The sequence below is a fragment of the Balaenoptera borealis genome (assembly GCF_965194805.1).
Source record: "Balaenoptera borealis genome assembly, chromosome: 16".
Lineage (NCBI taxonomy): Eukaryota > Metazoa > Chordata > Mammalia > Artiodactyla > Balaenopteridae > Balaenoptera > Balaenoptera borealis.
In genome coordinates, this window is record NC_138872.1 from 41,110,304 (window position 1) to 41,135,164 (window position 24,861).

General features: G+C 35.4%; 1 protein-coding gene across 10 annotated transcripts in view; it reads left to right on the forward strand.

Moving 5' to 3' along the window:
- MACROD2 (mono-ADP ribosylhydrolase 2) overlaps positions 1-24,861 on the forward strand; it is a 1,990,905-nt gene that overhangs the window by 73,376 nt on the left and 1,892,668 nt on the right. For all 10 annotated transcript variants that reach the window (XM_082359154.1, XM_082359151.1, XM_082359149.1 and 7 more), the window contains exon 3: positions 3,736-3,843. In XM_082359154.1, coding sequence (XP_082215280.1) covers positions 3,736-3,843 — 108 coding nt within the window. The remainder of the gene's footprint in view (positions 1-3,735; positions 3,844-24,861) is intronic.

Here is a 24,861-nt window from a genome sequence, read left to right on the forward strand (position 1 = left end):
CCTGCAAGCTGAAGCTGGATGACATGATATAAACTTCAAAGAAATCACCACAACAGATCATGTATGTACAACTTTCATGCTTGCTATTGTGTGGGCCATTCAGAAAGTTTGCTGGAACACCTGATGCCATCACCAAGGACACTGAAACAGCAAAAGGTGCTTCAAGCCCAACATCTAGATATCTTCTCAACTGTCTGCCCTCTGGACTCAGAAACTAGTTTTATAGTGTGCTCCAACCATTGATCTTTGTTTTTCTTTTTCTTTCCATGGGACTTTCCCTCATTAAATGCCTGACTGCTTGCACCACCTAGCAGAAATCCTCTACTACCAAGTCTCAACCAGTGGTTCAGCTGGTCCTTAAAGGACAAAAGGCAGCCTAATGAGAAATGGACTTACATTATTCAAAGGAAAGAAGTCTCTCTTTCCTCAAATAAGAGCAGGGACTGACAAAGACTCTCTCCTTAACTAAACTTTAGTCAGGTTCCACCAAACCCTTTTTTCAACTAGGCCCCATCCTTGCCAGACCTGCATTGTCCAATTTTAGCAAGAATCCTGCTAAATCAATTTAGAGAGAATTTCCCATCCTTGCTATCTGGTCACTCTCCATATCTAATAAAGTTCTGCATCTCCCCCCTCATACCCTAGGTGATATCTGACCACCCTGGCTTGCCTTCAGCAAGAATTGTGTGTTTAACCAAAATCTTCCCTCACCCACAAAGTTTCCTCTTAGTAATTTTCTTTCCACTGATCCCCACTCTGCTCCTTGGTTATAAATCCCCACTTGTCCTTGCTGTATTGGTAAGTGAGCCCAGTTCTGTACTGAGATCTCTTTCCCTTATTGTGGTAGTTCCGGAAAAAAACTTTTTTTTTTTTTTTTTCAACAATATCAATAGGATACAATCTGGAAAAACAATTACTATCACATGTGCACACTGACAGATATTTTAACTTTCAGCTGGATAAAGCCAATGATGTACAAAATGTGAATCAGTGCTTTGTGTACGTATAGAATGTCTGTGAGGGAGCAATGCTTGACAGTTTTCTGTCCTGTTTATTACTGAAAACCCAGGATATGGGAAAAGACACTGAGATCAGTGCTGATAGAACACAGTTGTGTGAAAAGGAAGGTGGTACATTGCTATTCAAGTAAAAGATGTGGCCTGTAATGGTAATTTACATTGTTATATTTACAGAGAACACTTGGTGGTCAAAAATATGCCATTTGGTTTTGGTTTATTGTTGGAGGAAATACTGATAATTATTAGTACTATCAAATTGTAGTTTTTGAGTATATTTATGCCTTTTTGATACACCATGTGAGGAACTGGACAGCAAGTATAAATCTGGCTCTGAAGAAAAAAGATGCTCATGTGAATTTTTAAAATGAAAGAGAGATAAAGATATTTCTTCATGATGCTAATAATTCTAATAAGACCATTTTGAGTAACTTACTTGAATACCATGTCATAGCACTACATTTATTTAATATGTTGAATTGTTTGAACCTTTAGGCTCAAAATGTCCCATTTTTAAAGTTTGCAGTTGAGAGATTAGGATTTCTTTTAAGAAAACTGAACTGTGATATAAATAGTTTAAACTTTGATGCTTTCTAATACAATTCTTTAACAATTTCTTCTGGAAAAAAATACATGATTTGTTGCCACATGTTTAAAAGTCTTACATGACTATAAATGCAATATTACATACATAATGCTTCATAAGAAAATGAAGAAATACTTTTTAGAACTAAATGCAACTAGAGGATAGGTCAGGAATTGATTTACTCTGTCTCCCAAGTTGAAACAGTCAATCTTTCTGCTTTCATTTGTGATATGTTTAATCAATTTAATGCCTGATGGAGTTTTAAAACTCATCATCAGTGAGAAGTCTTTATAATTTCTAGGTTTACAATAGTCCAAATATCCAGAATTTTCTGACAAAGCCACCAAATATTTATTATCATCCAACAATCTTTATTTGGGAATCAGGACTTTCTAATTTGGTAAAAGTAGTAAGAATAGAAATTGATTGGTCATGGAACTCAAGGTCTTCTTGCTCAAAGTCTTTGTCATTGGACCAGGCATTGACAGATTAGTAAGAGCACAAACAAAATCCAATCTCTTTCACTGATAGGGAATAGTAATAATAATAAATGTTGAAAATATTTAAAAACTATTGTGGTATTTCAGTATGGATGCTGAAATAATATTTGTCACCTCTGTAAAACCTTTGTAAAAAAGGGGCATGTTTGTTGAGAGCTTACTATGGACCAAACATTATTCTAAATGTAATGAACTCATGTTAACTGTAAAGGAGCCAGTAATTTATGAACTGAGGCATGGCGAAAATATATAACTTATCCAAGGTCACCCAGTTGTTAATTGGCAGAACCAAGAATTGAACAGTTAGTCTTTATCTGACTAACTCTTAGTCTTTACCTGACTCAGGGAAACAGCATGCTAGGAGTCCCTGAGGTGGTCAAGTCAGCTGTTAAGTGTTTTCTATTTTGAGGTCTTCTAAAGTTTTTCTCTACTCTTTTAATGTACAATTCTCCCACATTATTCTCCTGCTTATTATTATTACTACTACTGCTACTACCACCAATGAATAGTTGATTAGAATCCTTTAAGGAGAAAAGTGATTGCAAAGAAGGGGATGCTTTGGAGGCAGAGAGAGGAAAGATCACTTTTATGGCCACAGATCATTTCCTTCGTCTTGGCCATTTTTTCTTTGGTTATCGGGGCCCGAAGACAATTTAAGTGTCTTGTAACCTATCACCTCAAATCCCCTACATACCTCATTACTGCAAGCTCATTTGACAGTATCTTTGTGAATCAATAGCATTACCTTCCCCCTTAAAAGATTTGCATAGATCATGAGTTTAAAATGTTTGAATTTATAAATCATGTTTCCTAAAGTTATATTAAAAAGCTTTTTATGTATAGCAATTTAATGTATTTTAAAACATTGATTTTATATAGCTTCGTTGAATATATTTTAACATTACTATCTGTAAAAAAATACATGAAAATTCAGATTATAGTACTCCTCAAAAACATTAAAAAATATGTCAGGTTTTGGAAGATAATGTTTTGGCTTGTTTTAAATATACCAGCTTTCTGGCTGTTGTGTGCAGGACAGAGCTTTTTCTCTTTTCAATCTAGCAGCGCCCTCTTAGAGTGAAAGGTTTATAGAATTTGATAAAGGAGCAGTATCACACTTTCAAATGTTCTTGATCCATACCATTCCGAGGGACAGCTTATTACTTAGAAGTAGCAAAGAGCTGAACCTAAATTTTTTTTTTCTGAGTAAAAATTCTTTTCAAGGATGCATTTTAGGTAATTAGAACAAAATAGAAATAAGCTCGTTCATTGTAAAAATTTATTTTGTCTTGGTAGTTACACATCTTTTTCTCATCTTCTTGTGAAACCAGTGGTACATAATTATATCTTAAAATTGATATTTTTATAATATTAATAGTAAACATTGAACTTTTTGTTGACCCATATAACATGCCTAAATTTATTGAATGCCTATTATGTATGTGATACTGCATTTGTATTGGGGAATACACAATAAATAGAGAATAAGTCAGTCACATCCCTGGTACTTATACATTTATTTCCACTTGTCTAATGTATCAGAGTGTGACCCATATTGGCTCTTGTATTCAAATTGTCTTTATTAAATTAAATAAGAATATTACTATTAATATATATTCCTTCTTTATTACAGAAGAAAATACTCAGGAAACATCACAGGTGAAGAAAAGTTTGAGTGAAGAAGTTTCTCTCTATAGAGGTGACATCACATTGCTAGAGGTAGATGCTATAGTCAATGCTGGTGAGTAGTTGATTTTTTGTGATGTATTTGTTATACTGTTACCCTAAAGCTGGGTTCGAGTCTTGGTGGGTGTCAGGCCAAAAGACACAATCAAGCCAAAGATTGGGAGAAGGAAGGACTTATTACTTGCAACAAGTAGGGAGAACACCAGGGATCTTTTCCAAAGCAGTGTCTCGCAGAACAGCAAAATTGGGGAAGTTTTAAGCTAAGGGTACTTGCGTACTCATGAAGGGACTTGAGTGGTGTATGCGTATTCATGAAGGGGCTTGAGCAGAGGAGAATTCAACATAGAATTGGGGCAAAGGTCAACAGAGTCAAAGCTTTAGTTGACTGAAGTCAGAAAAGGTCGTCATCATCATTCCATCCTCCACCTTGATGGGTGCCTTAGTTCCTGCAGAACTCACACAGATTATTACATATATCCCTTGAGGAGGAACTAGGACTCTGTTTTATCGCTGAACTATTGTTTCTTGACTGCTTTTCCTTTGTTCTTGCATTCTTTCACTTCCCTTAAAATCATTAATTACTGAGACCTGTTCAAAGGCAAGCAGTGTGGCCAGGCTTAGATCACAAAATGACTTAGGCCAAAAATGGCCTCTCTTACGTCACGAAAGCCATGCCTGGTTCTCTTTCTTTGGGGACCCCCTGCCCTATCTGCTTATAATATGAGTATTTATTATTTTAAAATATTTTTTCATAAATAGGAATAGAGGTATTTTAGAAAAAAAAATCTCTTCAGGAATAGAAATATCATGTATTTACCTTATTCATTAAAAACACTGAAGGTTTATTTTATGTATGTGATACAGTTAACGTGCTAACTCTACATGGTATCCATGCTAAGTTGAAACTAGGGTACTGGACCACTGGAAAAGTGACAGATTGTTGGCAGAAAGTTCTTCAGAAAGAACTTTAGCAGCTGTATTATTGTTAGTTTAATGCCTGGGTTAATAAACTGAGTTAATAAACTCAAGTTCATAAAAACATAAAAATAGAGTTCATAAAACAAGTTCATAAACATAAAACATAACATAAAAACAAGTTCATCAAGCTTTTTCTTCTTTTGACTTTGTAAAGAGATGATTGATCTACAGAAGACAAAAGTAAAATATAAAGAAATTATTTCTGCAATTTCCAAACCTCGGTTGGTTTCAACTTTTCATGCTTGTTTTTAATGCTTTATTTTAATTATTTTAGTAATTAATGATCTTAAGTAATTTTTGTTTTCAAACATTGGGAAAATAACAGTTAATTTATGTTTGATTTTAGTTTATTTTATGGTGGTCTGTATCTTCTATATATTTTATTATGTGGGTGTATATCAAGAAATACATAATAGTTGTGATTCTGTAAAAATAAATATCAATAATAAGAGGATATTTAATTATTTTAATTTGTGTTTTGTAAAGTTAGGCTCTTTGCAAGTTGAAAGTGTCAAAAACAAATCTAGACTTAGGTAAAAAGAAGAGGCTTTATTCAAAAAGATTATTATAATAAGGGGTTGAGGGTTATCTCAATAGGAAGAGGAGGAATATTGCAGTAGGAAGAACCACTTTGACCATGAGATCTATAAGCATCTCAAAGTTCAAGCAGAAAAGGGCTTTTCTTTTACAGGGAGAAGTAAACAGGCTGGAAAGAATTGGATGTGGGGCAATGGGATGAGAGGGTGGCATGACTGAACAGTTGATCAGGGAATGTTTTTCCTTGAGGCCAGCTGATTATTGGGAGGGGGTCTTTAAAGAGGGGTTGTTCACCTTCCATTGCTCAAGGGTGGCCCAAAGTTCAGGGGCTTGGAGGAAGGAGAGAAGCCTGAATAAATTTAGGTCAAGTCCGGTTAACAGGCATTGATCGACCAGAATGGTCACTGGGGACAAATAGTTCAGCTAATCATTTATGAGATAAAGAATGGGAATTTGGAGTGTCTGTGTCTTGGCCTTGTCATAGGTTACAAGAGGTCATCGTGAGTCTTATCTAAGCTACATGGGGAAGAGTGGTTCTTTGCAGTAAGCTGTTTCCAGGAACACAAAAGGGGTGAGGGGTAATTTCTTGACAGTTTTTGCTTTCCAGGAGTACAGAATTCAGATGAAGTTCAGCGTTGTCTCAGGTTTCCCTCTGGTGATTGAGTAAATTCACACAGGATCGTAGCCCTTAGTAGGTGAACGGACAGGTCTCATGGGGAAGTGGAGCACTGTTCAGGATATAGCATAGTGTTGGCCAGCAGGAAGTGTGGAAGCCTGCTCAGCCTGTTCCTCTCTCGGAAGTGACTATCGGTTGCTATGTGCTGTATCTGCCTTTCCATAATTGAAGCTCAGTTTTTCTCCTTCTCTTCTTCTAATGCCTTTGTATTTCCTTCCTCCTCTGGGACCTCTCTAAAATGTAAACTCTTCATGAGAGAGCATGTGTCGGAGTCATTTAATCTCCACCCAATGTGAATCACTCCTTTTGGATACAATTCCATCCTCAGATCACTTTGTTCCTACAAGTCTCCCTTTTATCTAGTCTCTATGGGCTGTTCATTTGTGGCTCTGGGTAACAAGATGCCTTCTGTGATACGAGGGGCCTCTGGAGAAGACAGGCCCTTGGAAAGAGTCTCATCAACTCCTCTCCAGTACAGAGGTTTCATTGGATACTCTCGTAGTTAGTCAGTCATCAATGATTTATTTATTTATTTATTTTTGGCTGTACCACATGGCATGCAGGATCCTAGTTCCGTAACCAGGGACCAAACCCGCACCCCCTGCAGTGGAAGTGCAGAGTCTTAACCACTGGACCACCAGGGAAGTCCCTATCAATGATTTATTTAGGAAGTTCCTGAAGTCTATAAACATGTGAACTTTAATTTAAAACAATTAAAATTAATTAAAAACTATATATACATCACCAGCCTTCCTCTATATTCTTGTAATTTCCAGCCTTTGATCCCAGTTCTGCCCTGTGGAGTATAGTCGATGACATTTATTTCCTTCTTAAATACCTTAAGACCATTCTCATGAGTTTTCTCTTTCTTGTTATTAACATAACATTGAATTTGCCATGTTAGCATACTTCATAATATCAGTAATTATGGTTTTTCCTGAGTTTTGTTAGCTGTATAACTGTTTATCTCCTCACTGAGGCTACAAACTGGTGTCTTTTTCACTTTTTGTGTCATCTCCCTAAGCAATGTCTTGTCCTTATGTTCTTAATAAACATCTGATACTATGTATTTATTAAATTGAACTATATGCAATTGGATTTGTAGCACCCATAGCACATTCAGCACTGGGGACTTGACATAGTGAACACAATTTTGGCTCTGATTTTAAAAAAATGATTTATTTGATATTTTTCTGATCAATAAATAAAAATAATTTGGAGGGTAACTTTTAGTGAAATAAAATAAAATGGTGCTAAACAGGAAAGCATCACTAACAGGAGAACATCCCATCACTATTTTGATTCTTTGTCCTTGCCTGTATGTATAATTTTTCATAGCTGTCACTTAGTGTACAAGGGTTTGATGAATTTATATGAAGGCAGGCAGCAACTTCCAAAAAGCATTTGGCACCTTTAGCTTACTTCTCTGGCTGAGATAATTATAATTTGGCCATGTTCTACATCTCACAAGGACAACCTCATTAGGAAGTACTCAGGTAGATGGAAAAGAGATTCCAAATGTACAGTGTAATGACTCTATTTTACAGCTTTCTGCTGTGCTGCTTGTTTGCCTGGTGTGTCAGGAGAGGAACAGCTGTTAACCTTTCAGGTGAACAAGGCAACATGGCAGGAAACTCCAGAGCTGCCTCTGGTGAGAGGGGAATGAGAGGCAATGTGCCCAGTCAAGGTGCCAAAGCAGCCCAGTCATCACTTTCTGTCACTTGTAAAGCTCTCTTTCCATGTCCATATTGGGCATTGGAACACCTGGTCTTAGTTGCCATCAATGAAATGATTTGATATTTAAAATTTTTTCCTAATAAAGTACTTTTTGAACTTTCTTAGAGTTCTTTAAACGTGACCCAGGATGAACCTCCTATATATTATATTCTTCTCTGTAGGAAATAATGCATATTTTAATAAAATAGATTTTGTAGGCATTAGGGTACATAGGGAAGTGACACAAATTTTAGATTCAGGCAGACCAGGTTCCAATTCAGACTCTCGTACCCAGGGCCATTTTTTTGTTTAAACTTTTTATATTGAAATAATTATAGGCAATTGCAAAAATAGTACAAAGAGTCTTGTGTAAGTCCTATAGCTATAGTACAATATCAAAACCAGGTAATTGGCATTGGTACATTGCTATTAACTAGCCTATAGACCTTATTCAAGTTTCAACATTTTTTAAGCGGCGTTCGTGTGTTTTGTGTGTGTGTGTGTGTGTGTGTGTGTGTGTGTAGTTCTATGCAAGTTTATGCCATGTATAGATGCTTATAACCACCACCAACACCATGATCGAGAACTGTTATTATTATTATCATGAACTATTATCATGAAAGAACTCCCTCGTGCTACCCTTTGTAGTGGCACCCACCTCCCTGCCCCCCGCGCCCCGTTCTCCATCTCTATAGTTTTGTCATTTTAAGAATGTTATATAAATGGAATCATACAGTATGTAACCTTTTGAGACTGATTTTTTTTTACTGAACATAAAGCCCTTGAGGTCCATTCAGGTTGTTGCATGTATCAGTAGTTCATTCCTTCTTATTGCTGAGTAATAAGTCTGTTGCATTGATATACCAAAGTTTGTTCAGCCATTCACCCACTGAAGGGCATTTGGGTTCTCCTCAGTATTTTTCTGTAACCAATAGAGCTGCTATAAAGATTCAAGTACAGTTTTTTGTACGTTGCAGTGTATAAGACGATCTATTTACTGTAACTAGGCCCTTGTATAATTTTGTACTAAGACTATTTGGTCAGAGTTTTGGTCTTTGCTAGAGTTTGGGGAAGAATACATCCATTTAATTTATGGTTCAGTATTATATCATTAGAGACAATTTTAGTTGTACCACAGTCACAGAAAAATATTTTGTAGGAGATGTGATTTTTATTCATTTGTGGATTGTGGGCTGTATAATGGAAAAGTGGTTAACTTTCCAACTCTGATGGGTTGGCTTTGGCCAAAGATGAATTCAGTTTGCCATAAAAAGGATTTTTAAAGTGGAAAGTGAGGAAAAGGTTTGTTTATTTTAGTTCTTCCTTTCCCCACCCCAACATGACAAGGAGAGATACATTTACATTGTAGTTCATCATAGAGGGCTTGATGTCAGATCAGTCATTATTTTAAATATGCCTCTTTAACTTCCTGGCCAAATGACCTTCAGTAAATTATTTAACCTTTCTGAGCCTTAGTTTATTCATTGGTACAATGGAGATAGTAATAGGGCCTACTTCATAGGGCTGTTGTGAAAATCAAAAGAGGTAATATATAGAAAGCACTTCACTCAGTGCCTAGCATATAGACACACTCAGTAAACAGTAGCAGAATTATACTGCTTAGTTCTAATATCAGAAAAATGATTTTTTTTCTATCAGTCAGTGTCACAAGGTAAATTATGCATGTTCTTCAAGTCTTATGCACAGATAGACATTTAACCAACTAAAAGGGTTTATCCTATATTCTACAGCTTTAGCTGTTATACTGTTTACTTGAATTGTGTCCAGGAAAAGTTGTCCAGTTCTGAGACTTTATAGTAAAAGCTGAGTTTCTGTAACATTGTTGGTAATTCATATGAACTAATGACAAAGGGAAATAATTGTTTTCGTTTACTTTAGTGGTGTTTTTACTGCATTAGTTGTGAATGTCATAATCATGACAAAAATTAAGATAGTGACATGTGATTGGATAGATAACCATTTAATAGCTGGGTATAATTTAATTAATATAGAATATCTGAATATTTACATAGGCAAATCAGGTAGTGGGACTGCATGTGATGGAAGAAATGTTACTTTATAGAAGTTTTTTTAAATAATCCCCTCTACTTGCTTAAAATAAATGTTATTTTAATGTATTTTTTCAGTAAAGCTGAAATAAGGCTTATTTGAAATTAGAATTCAGATCATTGGGAAAATATTGGGTGGGCCAAAAAGTGCCTTCGGTTTTTTAAGTAAAAATAAAAGACACATTTTTCATTTTCACCAAGAACTTTATTGAACAACATATTCACCCTTTTGTTCCATTACCTTCTGCCATTTTTCAGGCAACTTCATGATTCCATCTTCCCAAAACACTTTTTATGTTTTTGAACAAAGAACTATTCCAGGTACCTTTTACAGTCTTCCAGGGAATGGAAATTTTTTCCATTAAGAGAATTTTGTAAAGACCAAAATAAATGGAAATCTGAAGGTGCAATGTCTGGTGAATACGGCGGATGAATCCGAACTTCCCAGCCAAGCTCTAACGGTTTTTGCCTGGTCATCAAAGAAACATGCGGTCTTGCGTTATCCGGAAGGAAGATTATGCGTTTTCTGTTGACTAATTCTGGACGCTTTTCATTGAGTGCCGCTTTCAGTTGGTCTAATTGGGAATAGTACCTGTTGGAATTAATCGTTTGGTTTTCTGGAAGGAGCTCATAATAGAGGACTCCCTTCCAATCCCACCATATACACAACATCACCTTCTTTGGATGAAGACTGGCCTTTGGTGCGGTTTGTGGTGGTTCATTTCGCTTGCCCTACAGTCTCTTCCATTCCACATTGTTGTACAGTATCCACTTTTCATCACCTGTCACAATTTGTTTTAAAAATTGAACATTTTCATTACGTTTCAGTAGAGAATCACATGTGGAACTGTGGTCAGGAAGGTTTTTTTCGCTTAACTTATGTGGAACCCAAACAACAAAGCAATGAACATAACCAAGCTGGTGCAAATGATTTTCAATGCTTGCTTTGGATATTTTGAATATGTTGGCTATCTCCCACGTGGTATAACGTTGATTGTTCTCAATTATTGTTTCGATTTGATTACTGTCAACTTCAACTGGTCTACCCAACCGTGGAGTATTGTCCAGCGAGAAATCTCCAGCACAAAACTTCTCAAACCACTTTTGACACGTTTGATCAGTCACAGCACCTTCTCCATACACTGCACAAATCTTTTTGTGTGTTTCAGTTGCGTTTTTACCTTTCTTGAAATAATACAGCATAATATGCCGAAAATGTTGCTTTTTTTCCATCCATCTTCAATATTAAAATGGCTACACAAAAATTGACCAATTTTGATAAGTCTTTTTTTAAATGCAAGCTGATATGACAGCTGTCAAATACAATCTAACAAAATTGTTTCGAATGAAGTTAAAGACAACTAACTAAGTGCTACTAGAGCCATCGTATGGAAAAAACCGAACAAACCCTTTGGTCCACTCAGTAGGTTCATTTACTCAGAAATATTTTGGACAAAATTGACAGCAACTGCTTGATACAATATGAAATTTCATCTCTACTAACAAAGCCCTAAATTTTTATTCTTCATTAAATTTCTGTATTATATGTTTCTTCTTTTAACATTTTGTTGAGCAAGACACAAAATACACAATAGACACAAACACACACACATAAGTGTAGAGTTCAGTAAATTTTCGCAAATTGGTATGCCTGTGTTACTCCATCTAGATCAAAAAGCAGAACATTATTAGTACCCTGGAAGAGCTCTTGGCATCACCTAGTATCTTGTAGTGAATACATGACAGTGGGTTCACTGTCCTCACTTTTAGTAGCATATGTTAGTTTTGCCTCTTTTTATATTTTATATAAATGGAACCATATAGTATATACACCTCAATGTTTGGTTCTTTTAGTTCATCATTATGCTTGTAAGATCGATCTATGTTGTTATGTATAGATGTCAATAATTCATTTTCATTATTATTATGTAATATTTCATTTTGTGACTGTGCCACAGTTTATCCAATCTACTGTTGACGGGCATTTAGTTAATTTCAATTTGGGGTCTTTTACTCCTTGAATGAACATCCTAACACATTTGTATGTGTGCATGTGTATTTTTGTGAATAGATATCTATTATTTCTGTTGGGTTTATTTCTGAGAGTAGAATGGTTTCATCATAGGATCTGTGTATGTTCATACTTATTAGATACTGCTGTCTACTAAGCATGCTCTATATCCATGCCAATACTTGATATTTTCTATATTGTTTTTAAAAATAGTACATGACATAAGTGAAGTAATAATTTTTTAATGAATGTATAAAATATACTGACAAAATCAGCTTTTTGACAAATCAAATTTTATAGCATTTTGTAGCTAATAATCCATCTTAAGGCTTATGTAAGTGAAGAAATAAAGTAAAAAATGTATATGTTATTTTCCTATAGCTGAGGATGGGATTTTTTTTGTAGTTCCTTATTAGGTTCATAAAAACATACATGTAATAAATTTTCCTCCTATAGGTAGCAGCACTTAGGAACAAAGTATCATACTATGAAGGTACTATTACTACTACTACTACTACTACTACTACTACTACTACTACTACTACTACTAATTTTTGGGGGGAAGACCAAAACCAGAGAAGACAGTCTTAGAAATGATACTCTCAAACCTACTTTTGGGAATAAAAAGCAATTTCAAAAAAAAAATCATAAGGTCTATTTCCACAGGTGAGATATCCCACAAAGTCTATCATTTTGCTGAATACAGATATAAAAAAATCCTGCAATGTAGTCTTAAAGCCACATTCAAAATAAGGCTATATAAATAGTTTGCTTTTACATTATAGATACACCTTATCAGTAAGACTCATTTGATGTCGCATAGTATTGGTAATTTACAAATGTGTAACATTAATTTTTTTCTGAATATAACACTAATGCATGTGTTAGAAATTTGGAAAATGCAGAAAAGTAGAAAGAAATAAAATATGTCAACTTTTAATCCAGAGATAACCACTATACAGCTATAGGTTGTATACTTTACAACAATACTATATGTGCTGTATTGTAAGCTGCTTTTTTCCCCACTTATATATATATATCCCACTTCCCACTTCCTTAAATGTTAAGAACGTGATTTTAAATGATTATTATTCCATTTTTTTCATTTTTATAAATCTATAATGAATGTCCTCATACCAAAATTTTTATAAACATCTCCAATTACTTCTTCAAAATGTTTTAGTTAGAAGGAGTTATCAGGTAAAAGGCTATAATATTTTAAAAAATGATTTGATATCCATTGCTTCTTAGAAAGAATGTTATAATATACTTTTTCAAGGGTGATGTATAAGTGCAAATTCTTGTACATACCAGCTTACATCATTACAAAATCAATCCTACCAATTTAATAGTGACTAATATTATCCAATTTGTTTTATTAAGAGTGATATTGAATGCTTTTTTCTTATATTTATTGGGCATTTGCATTTTTTAAAGTTTTATGCTCATATCCTAACTAGGTTTTCTATTAGACATTTGTCTCTTTTTAATTGGGGGAAAGCTTATTATATGTTAACAAGAGTAATATATACTCTTTGCTTCTACCTTTTAAATTGTTTCTTTAATTTATATTAAGCTGCACATAGAATTTATGTTCATGAAAAGGGAGTGGTGTATATTTTTAAATTATTGTGGCTTTCACATATGTATTCTGGTTTGGGATCCTGTGACTCCTCCCTCAACCTCTGCCATTTGTCTGCCTTTTTATTTATTTCTTGGTGAATCTTGTCCTTTTATTCTACCAGATAAATTTTAGAATTGTTTTGTCAAGTTCAAAATCAAAACAGAAAAGAAAAACAACCTCCATCACAACAAAAATCCCAGAAATATCAATGGAATTTTGCTTAGAAATGTAGGTTATTTGGAGAGTTTTGACATTTTTAACATAATGCATCTTCCTGTCTAGGAATGGTGCTGGTTGTTAGATTGATTTAAATCTCTTTTCCCTAATATCCCTCAGTAAAGTTTTATAGTTTTCATCTTATGGGTCTCACACAGTTGTTTTATCCTAGCAAGTTTGTAATTTTGTTGCTATCAATGAATGGTATCTATTTTTTCTATTATTTATTTTACCAGATGATTTTCAGTAATACAGAAAAGCTATTAACTTAATAATTGCCCACCTTACTGCAGTTAGTTTTTGTAGCTTTTCAGTTGATTCTCTTGGGTTTTCTAGGCATATATATTGTTATACACACTATTTCTCTGCCCCTTTCCTCGCATTGGCTACTGCATGATAACACTGTTAAATTACCTGCCGTAAGACATTCTTGCTTATTCTTGATTTTCATGGGAATGCCTTTAGTCAGATGTTTCATAATTCATTCATTCGTTCATTCAACAAATATATATGAAGTATCTGCTATATGACAAGCCCTATGCTAAGTGTGAGAGAGAAAATGGTGAGAAAAACAGAGATCATCTAAGTTCTTAAGTTTACAAACTAGTGGGAGACTGTAGTTAAACAGTTATGTGAATAAATATAAATGTACAGTTGACAGATTGAGGCTTTTGTTAAATAGCTATTGTTAAATAGCTTGTAAAATTTTGCTAATTGTAAGGAAACCTGAGATTCTAACTACAAAGCATTTAGGTCCTTATTAGAGAGTTCACCCTGTCAGAAAAGTTGAACTACAATTAAAGTATTAACCACAATGAAACAGTTATTTTAAGTTTTATGCAAGTAGACAAAATAAAACTATTTTTCCATTTCTTTCGATTATTTCTTTGAGGTTTTGTAATTTTTTCTCCTTATTGACTGAGTTTTATGTTCATATTGCTTTTTCTTAAGTTTATGCTTCTTCATATTGCTTTTTCTCTTTAAAATGGTTCCTCCATGTTTTAATCAGTTCTTTTCATTGTTTCTGAAGAACTCAGTGGGCCTAAGAGTCTGCTGAGTAAGGCAGTATTAAAACCAAGTGTTCACTATAAATTTACTGAAATTTCAGAGCTCTTAATTTGGGATAACCGACTATTAGGTAGTTCGTAGCTAGCTACAAATTACTTTTGGGGTGATACTGTTGAAGTTTCTGGAGCATTAGTTCTTAGCATGGAGATAGTAATGTTCAGAAACCATTTCTTGCCACCCTCTCTTCAGATCCAGCCCAGCACCCATTCCAGCTAAGCCAGGCAAAGGGGAAAGAATTTCTACCCATCATTCTCCCCCTTTACTTTCCTTCCTATGCTATGCCAGGACCTGCTGATCAGAAGTGCTGATCAAAATCACCACTGTGGATAGCTGTCATTTGATCAACCTGTGAAATATAGTTGAGCAGACAGGTATGGGTGTAGGATGGGTGAGAACAATTTTTTTGAGGTGAATTCTTAACACTGGTTACAGGTTTAAGTGTGAGCTTCCAGCTGTAAGAATATTGGTGTCTTCGCTTTATCTAGTGTGTGCATAGACAGAAAACAGGGTCTCTGCGAGGATGGAGTGAAAGGTTAAATGTAAAAGAGCCTTTATGATGTGTTAAATTATCATTTCAGTTGTTATTTAGCTTAGCATCCCAACATATTTTTCAAAATATTTCTGTTCTTTGACCCATCACTTCTTTGTTTTTCTGATTTACAATTTTTCTTTCTGGGGGAATTTGTGGAATCAAACTAAACATTAAATACTCCAAGGAATTAGAAGATAATCCTCAAAAGAAAATAACTGCCAAGAGGGATGGATGGCTTCCAGGAAATTCCCCTCTGAGTTTTCAACTTCTATTTTTGACCCCTCTTGTCACTATTTTTAAGGGAATATCCCTTGGAGTTAAATAGTAACATAGTCCTCAAGGGACTCTGAGAGACTAAAATTAAAAAAAAATGCTGGGGGCTTCCCTGGTGGCGCAGGGGTTGAGAATCTGCCTGCCGGTGCAGGGGACACGGGTTCGAGCCCTGGTCTGGGAGGATCCCACATGCCGCGGAGCAACTAGGCCCGTGAGCCACAACTACTGAGCCTGCACGTCTGGAGCCTGTGCTCTGCAATAAGAGAGGCCGCGATAGTGAGAGGCCCGCGCACCGCGATGAAGAGTGGACCCCGCTTGCCGCAACTGGAGAAAGCCCTTGCACAGAAACGAAGACCCAACACAGCCAAAAATAAATAAATTAATTAATTAAAAAAAAAAAATTCTGGGGGAAAGTGATCGGAACTGCTTGGGCGTTTGTTCCATGTTTTCAGAGATTTTTTTTTTTCTCTCTTTGAGAATTCTTCAGTGCACTTAGGGAAATTTATATTTTGTTTGTCACACATACTAGTCAGTTGGATTTAAAAAAATATTTTAAAAGATCTTTTTGGGTGGCTGATTACAAAAGGAATACACATTAATATTTAAAATAGGGAAAATATAAAATACAGAAAAGAATAAAATATTCTCCATAACGTTTCCAAACACATACATCATTGTTTAAGTTCAGCGTTTATGCTTCAGGTTATTTTCTTTTTATTTTATAGATGTATTTTGAATTTTAGAAAATACTGCTTAATTTTTAAGAATCATTTTTACATGTCATTTTAAATAGCTGCATGATATTCAGTCATACACATGAATGTTTATCTAACTATTCCCTTATTGTTGGAAACTTAGATTGTTTCATGTTGTTTACTGTTTCAAACAGGCTGAGACAAATATCCTAGCAGATAAATCTTTGTAAAAAAATCTTTGATTATTCCCTTGGAATATAGTCCTTGAAGTGAAATTATGGGAGTATGAAAGTTTTTACACTTTTGATGTATTAACCAAATAGCTCTATGGAAAGGTTAAATGAATTTATATCTCTCAAGTTAGAGGAGTATGTATTTCCCCAAACTTCATCAATATTAACTTTGATGATTTTTTTTTAACCTATGCCTTTGAATTGTACTTAATTGTTTCAATTTCCAATTCTATGAAGACAAGAAACATAACTTTTGGTATTATCTTCTGGAATTGAATGCAGGATTTTACCTATAAAATTTTTTTGACACCAAGGTACAAGTAACTTGGCTGTGGTAGCCTGGAGGCATTGGGTGGGGTTGGGTTGGTTGGAGGCCTGAGGAGAACAGTACTGAATGTTTCTCAACAGAGAAACCCAGTAGCTCAAGTTCATTGCCGCTGTTCTGTTCCTGAAATTCAAGATGGTGGGGAAAGAGATGGACATTGCAGTACCTTGAAATGAGAGAGGAACTGGGTTTTTTTGTTTTGTTTTGTTTTCATTTTCAGAGTGGTACCTAGGATCCAGCACAGCACTTAGCCCTGGGGATGTCTTATGGTCATGGCCTTGGTTCTTAGAGGTTGTTGAAAAGCATGGTTTCTCTGAAACTTTGAGCCTTTTCCCTGTGCAAGAAAATCTCAAAGCCCACCCCTGGGGCTAGAATGGGTGGTAGTCCCTAGGTGCCATATAAGCCAGAGCACCCCTGCTTTGTAAAAAGTCTTCACACTTACTGAAAGCATCCCTAGCTTCTGAAATTGGATTCAGCCCTTTCATTGCTACTTTCCATGGACTGAGCCAATTGGACTGAGACTGTAGAGGAGGCAGCCAGTCCCTGGAAGGGGAAGCAGCTGTGCTTACATTAGGATGAAGGGAATGGGGAAGTGAATTCTAATTCTACTGGTAGTTAATAAATACAAACACCATCTGCCATAGTTTGTCTTGTAATTGTGAGTCATCAACAGTTGATTATGGTTAAATCTAGTTAAAAGCTGAACTTTATAATGATGCTAATTGACATTTCATGAGGCCTAGGGGCTTTCTAATGCTCATGTGCAACCGTATATGGAATCGTCTATGCTCTTTTACTTTTAAAATTTTTATTTTTTAATCATATGGTAAAATTGAAAAACAATTTTATGTACACTTCTATTAATTTCAACCAAAGAAAATGTATATTTTATTTGTTACATATACAGGTCAACTTAATTTCTAAGTTATTTTTCTTCTTTATTTGTGACTTTTGGGGAGCTGCTTCTTGTGGGGTCTAAAACATGTGGATGATATTCATTCTGTTCTGTTGACTGAATATAATCGTAGTCATTTGGCTTTTAGTTTACTTAATTTTTCTTCAATTAAGGCCTTGCTTTACATGTGTAGAGAAAGGGAAAAGTGACCCTGACTTCTTAATTCTAATCATTAATTCATATAAAAATTAGGCTCCATAAATAATAGTGAAGAAAAATAGCTTATCAGTAGAAAGTAAGCATTCTTATATTTTCATGATATATAAATCTTTTATTTATTTATTTATTTATTTATTTATTTATTTATTTATTTATTTATTTATTTATTATTGGAGTAAAATTGCTTTACGATGTTGTGTTAGTTTCTGCTGTACAATGAAGTGAATCAGCTATATGTATAACTATATCCCCTCCCTCTTGGACCTCCCTCCCACCACCCCCCATCCCACCCATCTAGGTTGTCACAGAGTGCCAAGCTGAGCTCCCCGTGCTATACAGCAGGTTCCCACTATCTATCTATTTTAGGCATGGTAATGTATTTATGTCAAACCTAATCTCCCAGTTTGTCCCACCCTCCCCTTCCCCCCCTTTATCTATATGTCTGTTCTCTCCATCTGTGTCTCTATTCCTACCCAACCAATAGGTTCATCTGTACCATTTTTCTAGATTCCACATATATGTGTTAATATACAATATTTGTTTTTCTCTTTCTGGCTTACTTCACTCTGTATCACAGACTCTAGGTCCATCCACATCTCTACAAATGACCCATTGTATATAATATTCCATTGTATATATGTACCACATCTTCTTTATCCATTCATCTGTTGTTGGACATTTAGGTTGTTTCCATGCCCTGGCTATTGTAAATAGTGCTGCAATGAACATTGGGGTACATGTATCCTTTTGAATTATGGTTTTCTCGGGATATATGTCCAGTAGTGGGATTGCTGGGTCATATGGTAGTTCTATTTTTAGTTTTTTAGGGAACCTCCATACTGTTCTCCATAGTGACTGTATCAATTTACATTCCCACCAACAGTGCAAAAGGGTTCCCTTTTCTTCACACCCTCTCCAGCATTTATTATTTGTAGATTTTTTGATGATGGCCATTCTGACTGGTGTGAGGTGATACCTCATTGTAGTTTTGATTTGCATTTCTCTAATACTTAGTGATGTTGAGCATCTTTTCATGGGCCTCTTGGCCATCTGTATGTCTTCTTTAGTGAAATGTCTGTTTAGGTCTTCTGCCCATTTTTTAATTGGGTTGTTTGTTTTTCTGATACTGAGCTCCATGAGCTGTTTGTATATTTTGGAGATTAATCCTTTGTCCGTTGCTTCATTTGCAAATATTTTCTCCCATTCTGAGGGTTGTCTTTTGGTCTTGTTTATGGTTTCCTTTGCTGTGCAAAAGCTTTTAAGTTTACTTAGGTCCCATTTGTTTATTTTTGTTTTTATTTTCATTACTCTAGGAGGTGGGTCAAAAAAGATCTTGCTGTGGTTTATGTCGAAGAGTGTTTTTCCTGCGTTTTCCTCTAAGAGTTTTATAGTGTCTGGTCTTACATTTAGGTAAAATCTTTTAAACTTTAGCAGTTTTAGAGGAACTTACTGATTTGTATTAAATTTGCATTTGGTGAATAGCCCCTTTATGGAGTAAATTCTGTATACTTAAAAAGAAAAGAGTCAGTGTTTAATGCCTCAGTAAGAACATTATTCTTACAGCTCAGATTTGGTGCTTTTTGATTGACAAGTCATTTATTACACTTGGTGTCATATAAGGGAAGATTTTGGTGATTTTGATAAGAAAGAAAGGTTAAGAATTATTTTTCAACATTCTTAGCTGGTTTTAACTTTCTAGTTATAAAAGCAGCCAACGTTTGCTTTAGAATAGGGACAGAAATAAATGTTTTATTTTGGCATACTAACAGTGCAAAGGCAACAGCTTTTTCACTACTCTTTTTATTTTTGTAACTGTTTGAAGAAGCAAATTTATGGCATTAAATTTCCCCAGCTTTTTTTGACCTTGAGGTAAATCTGATTTGCTTTGTTAAGTTTTAATTTTATGACACATCACATCTCTGTTGGGTCCAAAATTAAACTTCAGGGTAGAGGTATATTTTTCCACACTGGGATTTTGAACAGAATAAATTACCAGAGAATTATGTTTAAATGAATGTATAAGTGTAGGAATGTTGACTAGACTAGCTACACTTTCCCATCTAAACAGCTTGTTCATGTGCAATCAGTCACTGGAGTTGCCATGAACTTGGAGCTTAATGAACAGGTGGAGAAAGAGGATGAATCCCAATTCAAAGTGGATCTGACAGCTTATCAGGCAATTTCACTGATAGCTAATCCATTTCATTTGGCAACTTAATTTATCACACAGAATTTTCATCCCATGGGTTTCTGGGTGGAAGTTAATTCAGAAACATGTCTGATGCATAGGGTTGAAGAGATCTGCTTAAACTTCATGAGGGCATTTAGAAATAAGTTATTTTAAATGCATAAAACAGTTTTCTTTTACAATTCCATTTGTATTTAACCAAGTCCTCCTTAAAATTTGTAGATGGTACTTGCATTTGATGGTATATCAAGACAGTTAAGTAAGGTTTATTTGTTCTAAATTTCTAAATTAAACAAATTGTTAATTTTAACTCATTGGTGAAAATAACACTCAAGTATTATGTGAGTATAATTCTATCTTTACATATAGAAAAATTACTGGTCGTGAATATGTTTTATAGCATCCATAGCAAGAAATAATGAGCAAAAGAAATTATTTCTTTAAAGCTTACAATTTTACATCTGCTGAGTACTTGCAAATTCTCTAATTAGACTGATTTACAGCTCATTATATTACTTAAAAATATCTCTTATGGCAATACTCTTTGACAGAAAGGGAGAAATGTAACCTACCTCTCATAGCTCACACTTGGTGCTTAGAATTTGCAAGAACGAGGCTTATTAATTGGGCTTAGCTTAGGACCTGGCTATGGTTTAAAATAACTTCAAAACCAGAAACATATTTTCTTCACTTTTTAAAGACTTGATTTATAGTGTATAGAAAGTTAAACTGAATATTGATCCTTAAAAAGCAAATGTGTCCTGTAAAAATGATGGAACAAAAGAACACAATATAAGATGACAGAGTGATTGATTGTCCACGGCCTGGAGACAGCCTCCTCCTTAGATGTCATCTTCGCTGGGCATCTATAGCTCTGAGAGGGTGATGGGGGTGAAGTGTTAGGCGAGATTCGTTGCACCCTGGCATGAACTGTTACATTTTATAAGAAGATTGAGGAAGGCTGGTAACAAATCATTTCTAAGAAGGAATTTGAGGAATGAGGACTGGAGCTCAAGATCAATAAGATCTATGATATAACTCCAGGAGGGGACACCAGGGAATTCCTTATAATTTCTCAAGCCCGGAAGCGTCTTCAAAAAGAATTTAAGTCAGTGAAAAATAATTGAGATGACAGAAAACCACAAACTGGCATAAGGCTGTCATTGATTGGATGTGTCAGGCAAATTGTGGCTATCATTCTTATGACCAGGCTGATTAAAGTAATATCTTCATAATCTAGAGGGGCTCAATGTTGAATCATCCTGGCACCTTTCTCAAATCTCCTTTCTGAGTCTTTGGCATTTTTCCCTGGAACATATTGCAGACCTGCAACCTTGTCATTTTCAAAACTGGACTTTCATTTTTACCTTTAAAGGAAAATGGTCATCAAGTCCAGTACTAGACCTTGGGAATCAAGCCAAAAGAAAAAAAAAAATCTGGGTATTGTTTGACTTTTTTCTTCTTTCTTACAATAGTAATGATATGTCAAAGTATAGTGGGCATCAGAATCATCCAGAATCTTGTTTTAAATGTTGATTTCTATTTCTCAGCACCTCAGAATTCAGATCCGGCAGGTCTAGGAGGTGCCCTTGGAATTTCCAATTAACAAGCATGCTGATGCAGAGGTTCTGATGCAGGAGTCTATACACCCTTCTTTATGAATCATTTCCCTATACTCTAGGGCTTAGAGCATACCTAGAAAGGTCCATGTACTTGCTCTCTGGTACCCTTTTTCAGACCTTTTTGAAAATCTTCTTTCTTCAGGGCTTTCACAGATATGTATTGGAAAGAACTGTATCTCCTTCTGTTCTCTTAAAACAATCTGGGCTTTAGTATTTACCTTTCCCTTCCCTTCCCTTCCCTTCCCTTCCCTTCCCTTGCCTTGCCTTGCCTTGCCTTCCCTTCCCTTCCTTTCCCTTCCTTTCCCTTCCCTTCCCTCGCTTCTCTTCCTTTCTCTTTCCTCCTCATTTTCCTCTCTAATCCCCTCCTTTCTCTCTTCCTTCCTTCTTTCTAATGCAAATTTAGTTAGAATTTGTGCCTAATTCTCTGCCAGACACTGGGATGGTAGACAGTCTTTGTTCTAAAGGACCTTGTACTTTCTAGGAAGATACATATATACATAAGCAACTGTATGATTCAAGACTAATGACAAGTGACACTGAAGAAATAGAAACCAAATGCCAGGAAGGGAGTCATTGTGAGTGTGGACATCAGGAAAGACTTCATAAGTGTGATGGTAAAGCATTGAGGAGAGTAGCATTACAGTAGGCATAAAGACAAGAAATTGCATGAACAAAGGCTCAAAGCATGAGAAAGTCTGTCTTGTCGAAGAAATGGTGCATTGGTTTAAGATTTGTTCGTGGCTCTTTGGAAATATCACTGGGGTAAGGAGTAAGGAGACTGGGGTTCCAATGTTGGTATGGAGCTGATGAGCTGGATTTTGGTGACCTCCAGTATAAGGCCATATGTGTGTTTGTCTTACTTAACTGGTTCTAATCTTAGGTTTATCTCTCTTGCGTGGCTGACTTTTCTCAAAGGAGAGTGTGTACTACTCCCTGTGGGATCTTTCTGGACTATCTCTGATTTACCACCACACCAAGAACCATGAAAAAATGAGTTGGAGAAGCAGTAGAGTTTAGTGGTGTGGTAGGCTGAAAAACAGACCCCCATCAAAAGATCCACCTCCTGATCCTTGGAATTTATGAGTATTACCTTACATGGCTGATGTAATTAAGTTAAGGATCTTGATATTTGACTACATACAGAGGAGAAGGGGATGTGAAGATGGAGCTGAGAGAGATTTGAAGATGCTAACCTTGAAGATTGGAGTGATGTGGGGATAGAGAAGGAGTGCTGACAGCCACCAGAAGCTGGAGGAGGCAATGAACTTCTCCCCTAGAGTCTTCAGAGGGAGGGCAGCCCTGCTGACACCTTAGTTTCTGCCCAGTGAAACTGATTTTGGACCTCTGGTCTCCAAAACTGTGAGAGGATAAATGTGTGTTGTTTTAAGCCGTGTACTTTGTGGCAATTTTTTTATAGCAGCTCTATGAAGCTCTAATAAAGTGGTTAAGAGGTTGAGTTCTGAAGTTAGAAAGATGGGGATCTTATTGTTAGTGTGGCCTTAGACAAGTTCCTTAGACCTCTGATGCTTAAAATGTAGTTTTGAGGAGGAAATGACCTAACGTGTATGTGCTTTGTGTGGTGTCCAGTTCCTGGTACATGTTGTAAACTGCTTAATAAATGTTAAATATGATGGTGATGATGATGATGACAATGGTAACAAGAAAAAAGTAATGAAAGTGGGGAAAACCCAAATGGATCCATTTTGCTTTAGCATTTCTGATTTAATAAGCTACTGACTCTGTTGCTTCTGATAAAGTATAACTCTTACTATGTAAATGATAGATAACAAAACCCTACTAAGAAGACATTCAGTGAAATGAGGATCCTATAATAAAAAATCCTCAAGTTGGATTTATGTTCTGTGGGGAAGAGAGTGAGAGATGTTGGATTTTTGGGTAGGGCTTTTTTTTTTTCCTTTTCCTTTGTTTTACTTGTTTTCTTCAAATAGCCTGCAGCTTGGAAGGACACACATTTTGACTGAAGAACTCTGTCTTGGTAGCTAGCAGAAATGGTCTCAGTGGAGAAACGGTATGTTTGCCAATTAGAAGTTCATATTACTTTTAATTTTTCTTCTAATAGTTTCAGGAGTTTGAGTGAAATTGAGATTTTTATTTTTCTTCAGTGCTATATGTGACCACTCATGATAAGATTAAGAATAAAGACGGAAAAATAAAGGGCAAAATAAAATAAAACATAGAAATACACAAATTGTGGTGATCCTGATTTTGCCTTATGAAAATTGAGATCCAGTAAGTAGAACTGTGTTGGAATTATCGATCATTCAAACATTATTCTTCAAGCATTAAAACAGCCACCCTATTAGTGAGCCAAGATGTTAGATCTGTAGATTTACTGAGCCATATGTATAGGCATTGACTAGATCTCTTTCCATTGTGATAGAAGTGATGTAATTTAAGAATCTGGTGCATCTGATTTGTGAGTCTTGGAAAGACAGTTTCTTGGCAGCAGTGACCGGTTTTATCCCTGTTGCTGTGAGTAGACTTGAGGTAGGGAGCTATTTTACATTCTGTCAGACTGAGGCTTCCACCTGTGAAGTGAACTATTATTTAGAGACTTTTGTCTTCTCAGCAATTATTAAAATACCATTACCAAGTAAATCTCACTGTGGTGATTCATCAAATCAAGAGCTTTCTGAGGGCAGGGACTGTGTCATCCATTTTTGTATCTCCGGTGCCTTGCACCATGTCAGGTACATTATCAGTGCTCAGGAGATGTTTGTGGAATTAATGAATGGTTAAGTACATCATTTCCTGTAATCAAGACTTTTAGTTAGAATGGAGGGAAATAGACATTGAGTATTTCTACTTTCTATCAGTTAGCAGGACTCTCCCAACTGGTGGACTTACTATTTTTTAATGTAATGTTTTTTCTTTCTTTTCATTTAAAATTTCTTTGGAAGCACAAAGAATAAATATAAACATAATATACAATATATGTATATAATATGTGAGTATAATATACATAAAATAAGAGGAAATAAATTAGCAATTATTTGTCCTTCTAGAAAATTGTGTTGATTTTTTTCCTATTTTTCTCTATGCATTTATACACTTTTTTTGCATAATTATGGTTAGAACAAAGATCTAATTTGGTACACAGTTTTTCACTTAATATAAACATTTTTATATAGTTTCATACAGTTCATAATTACAATTTTAAATGGCTACATAATAT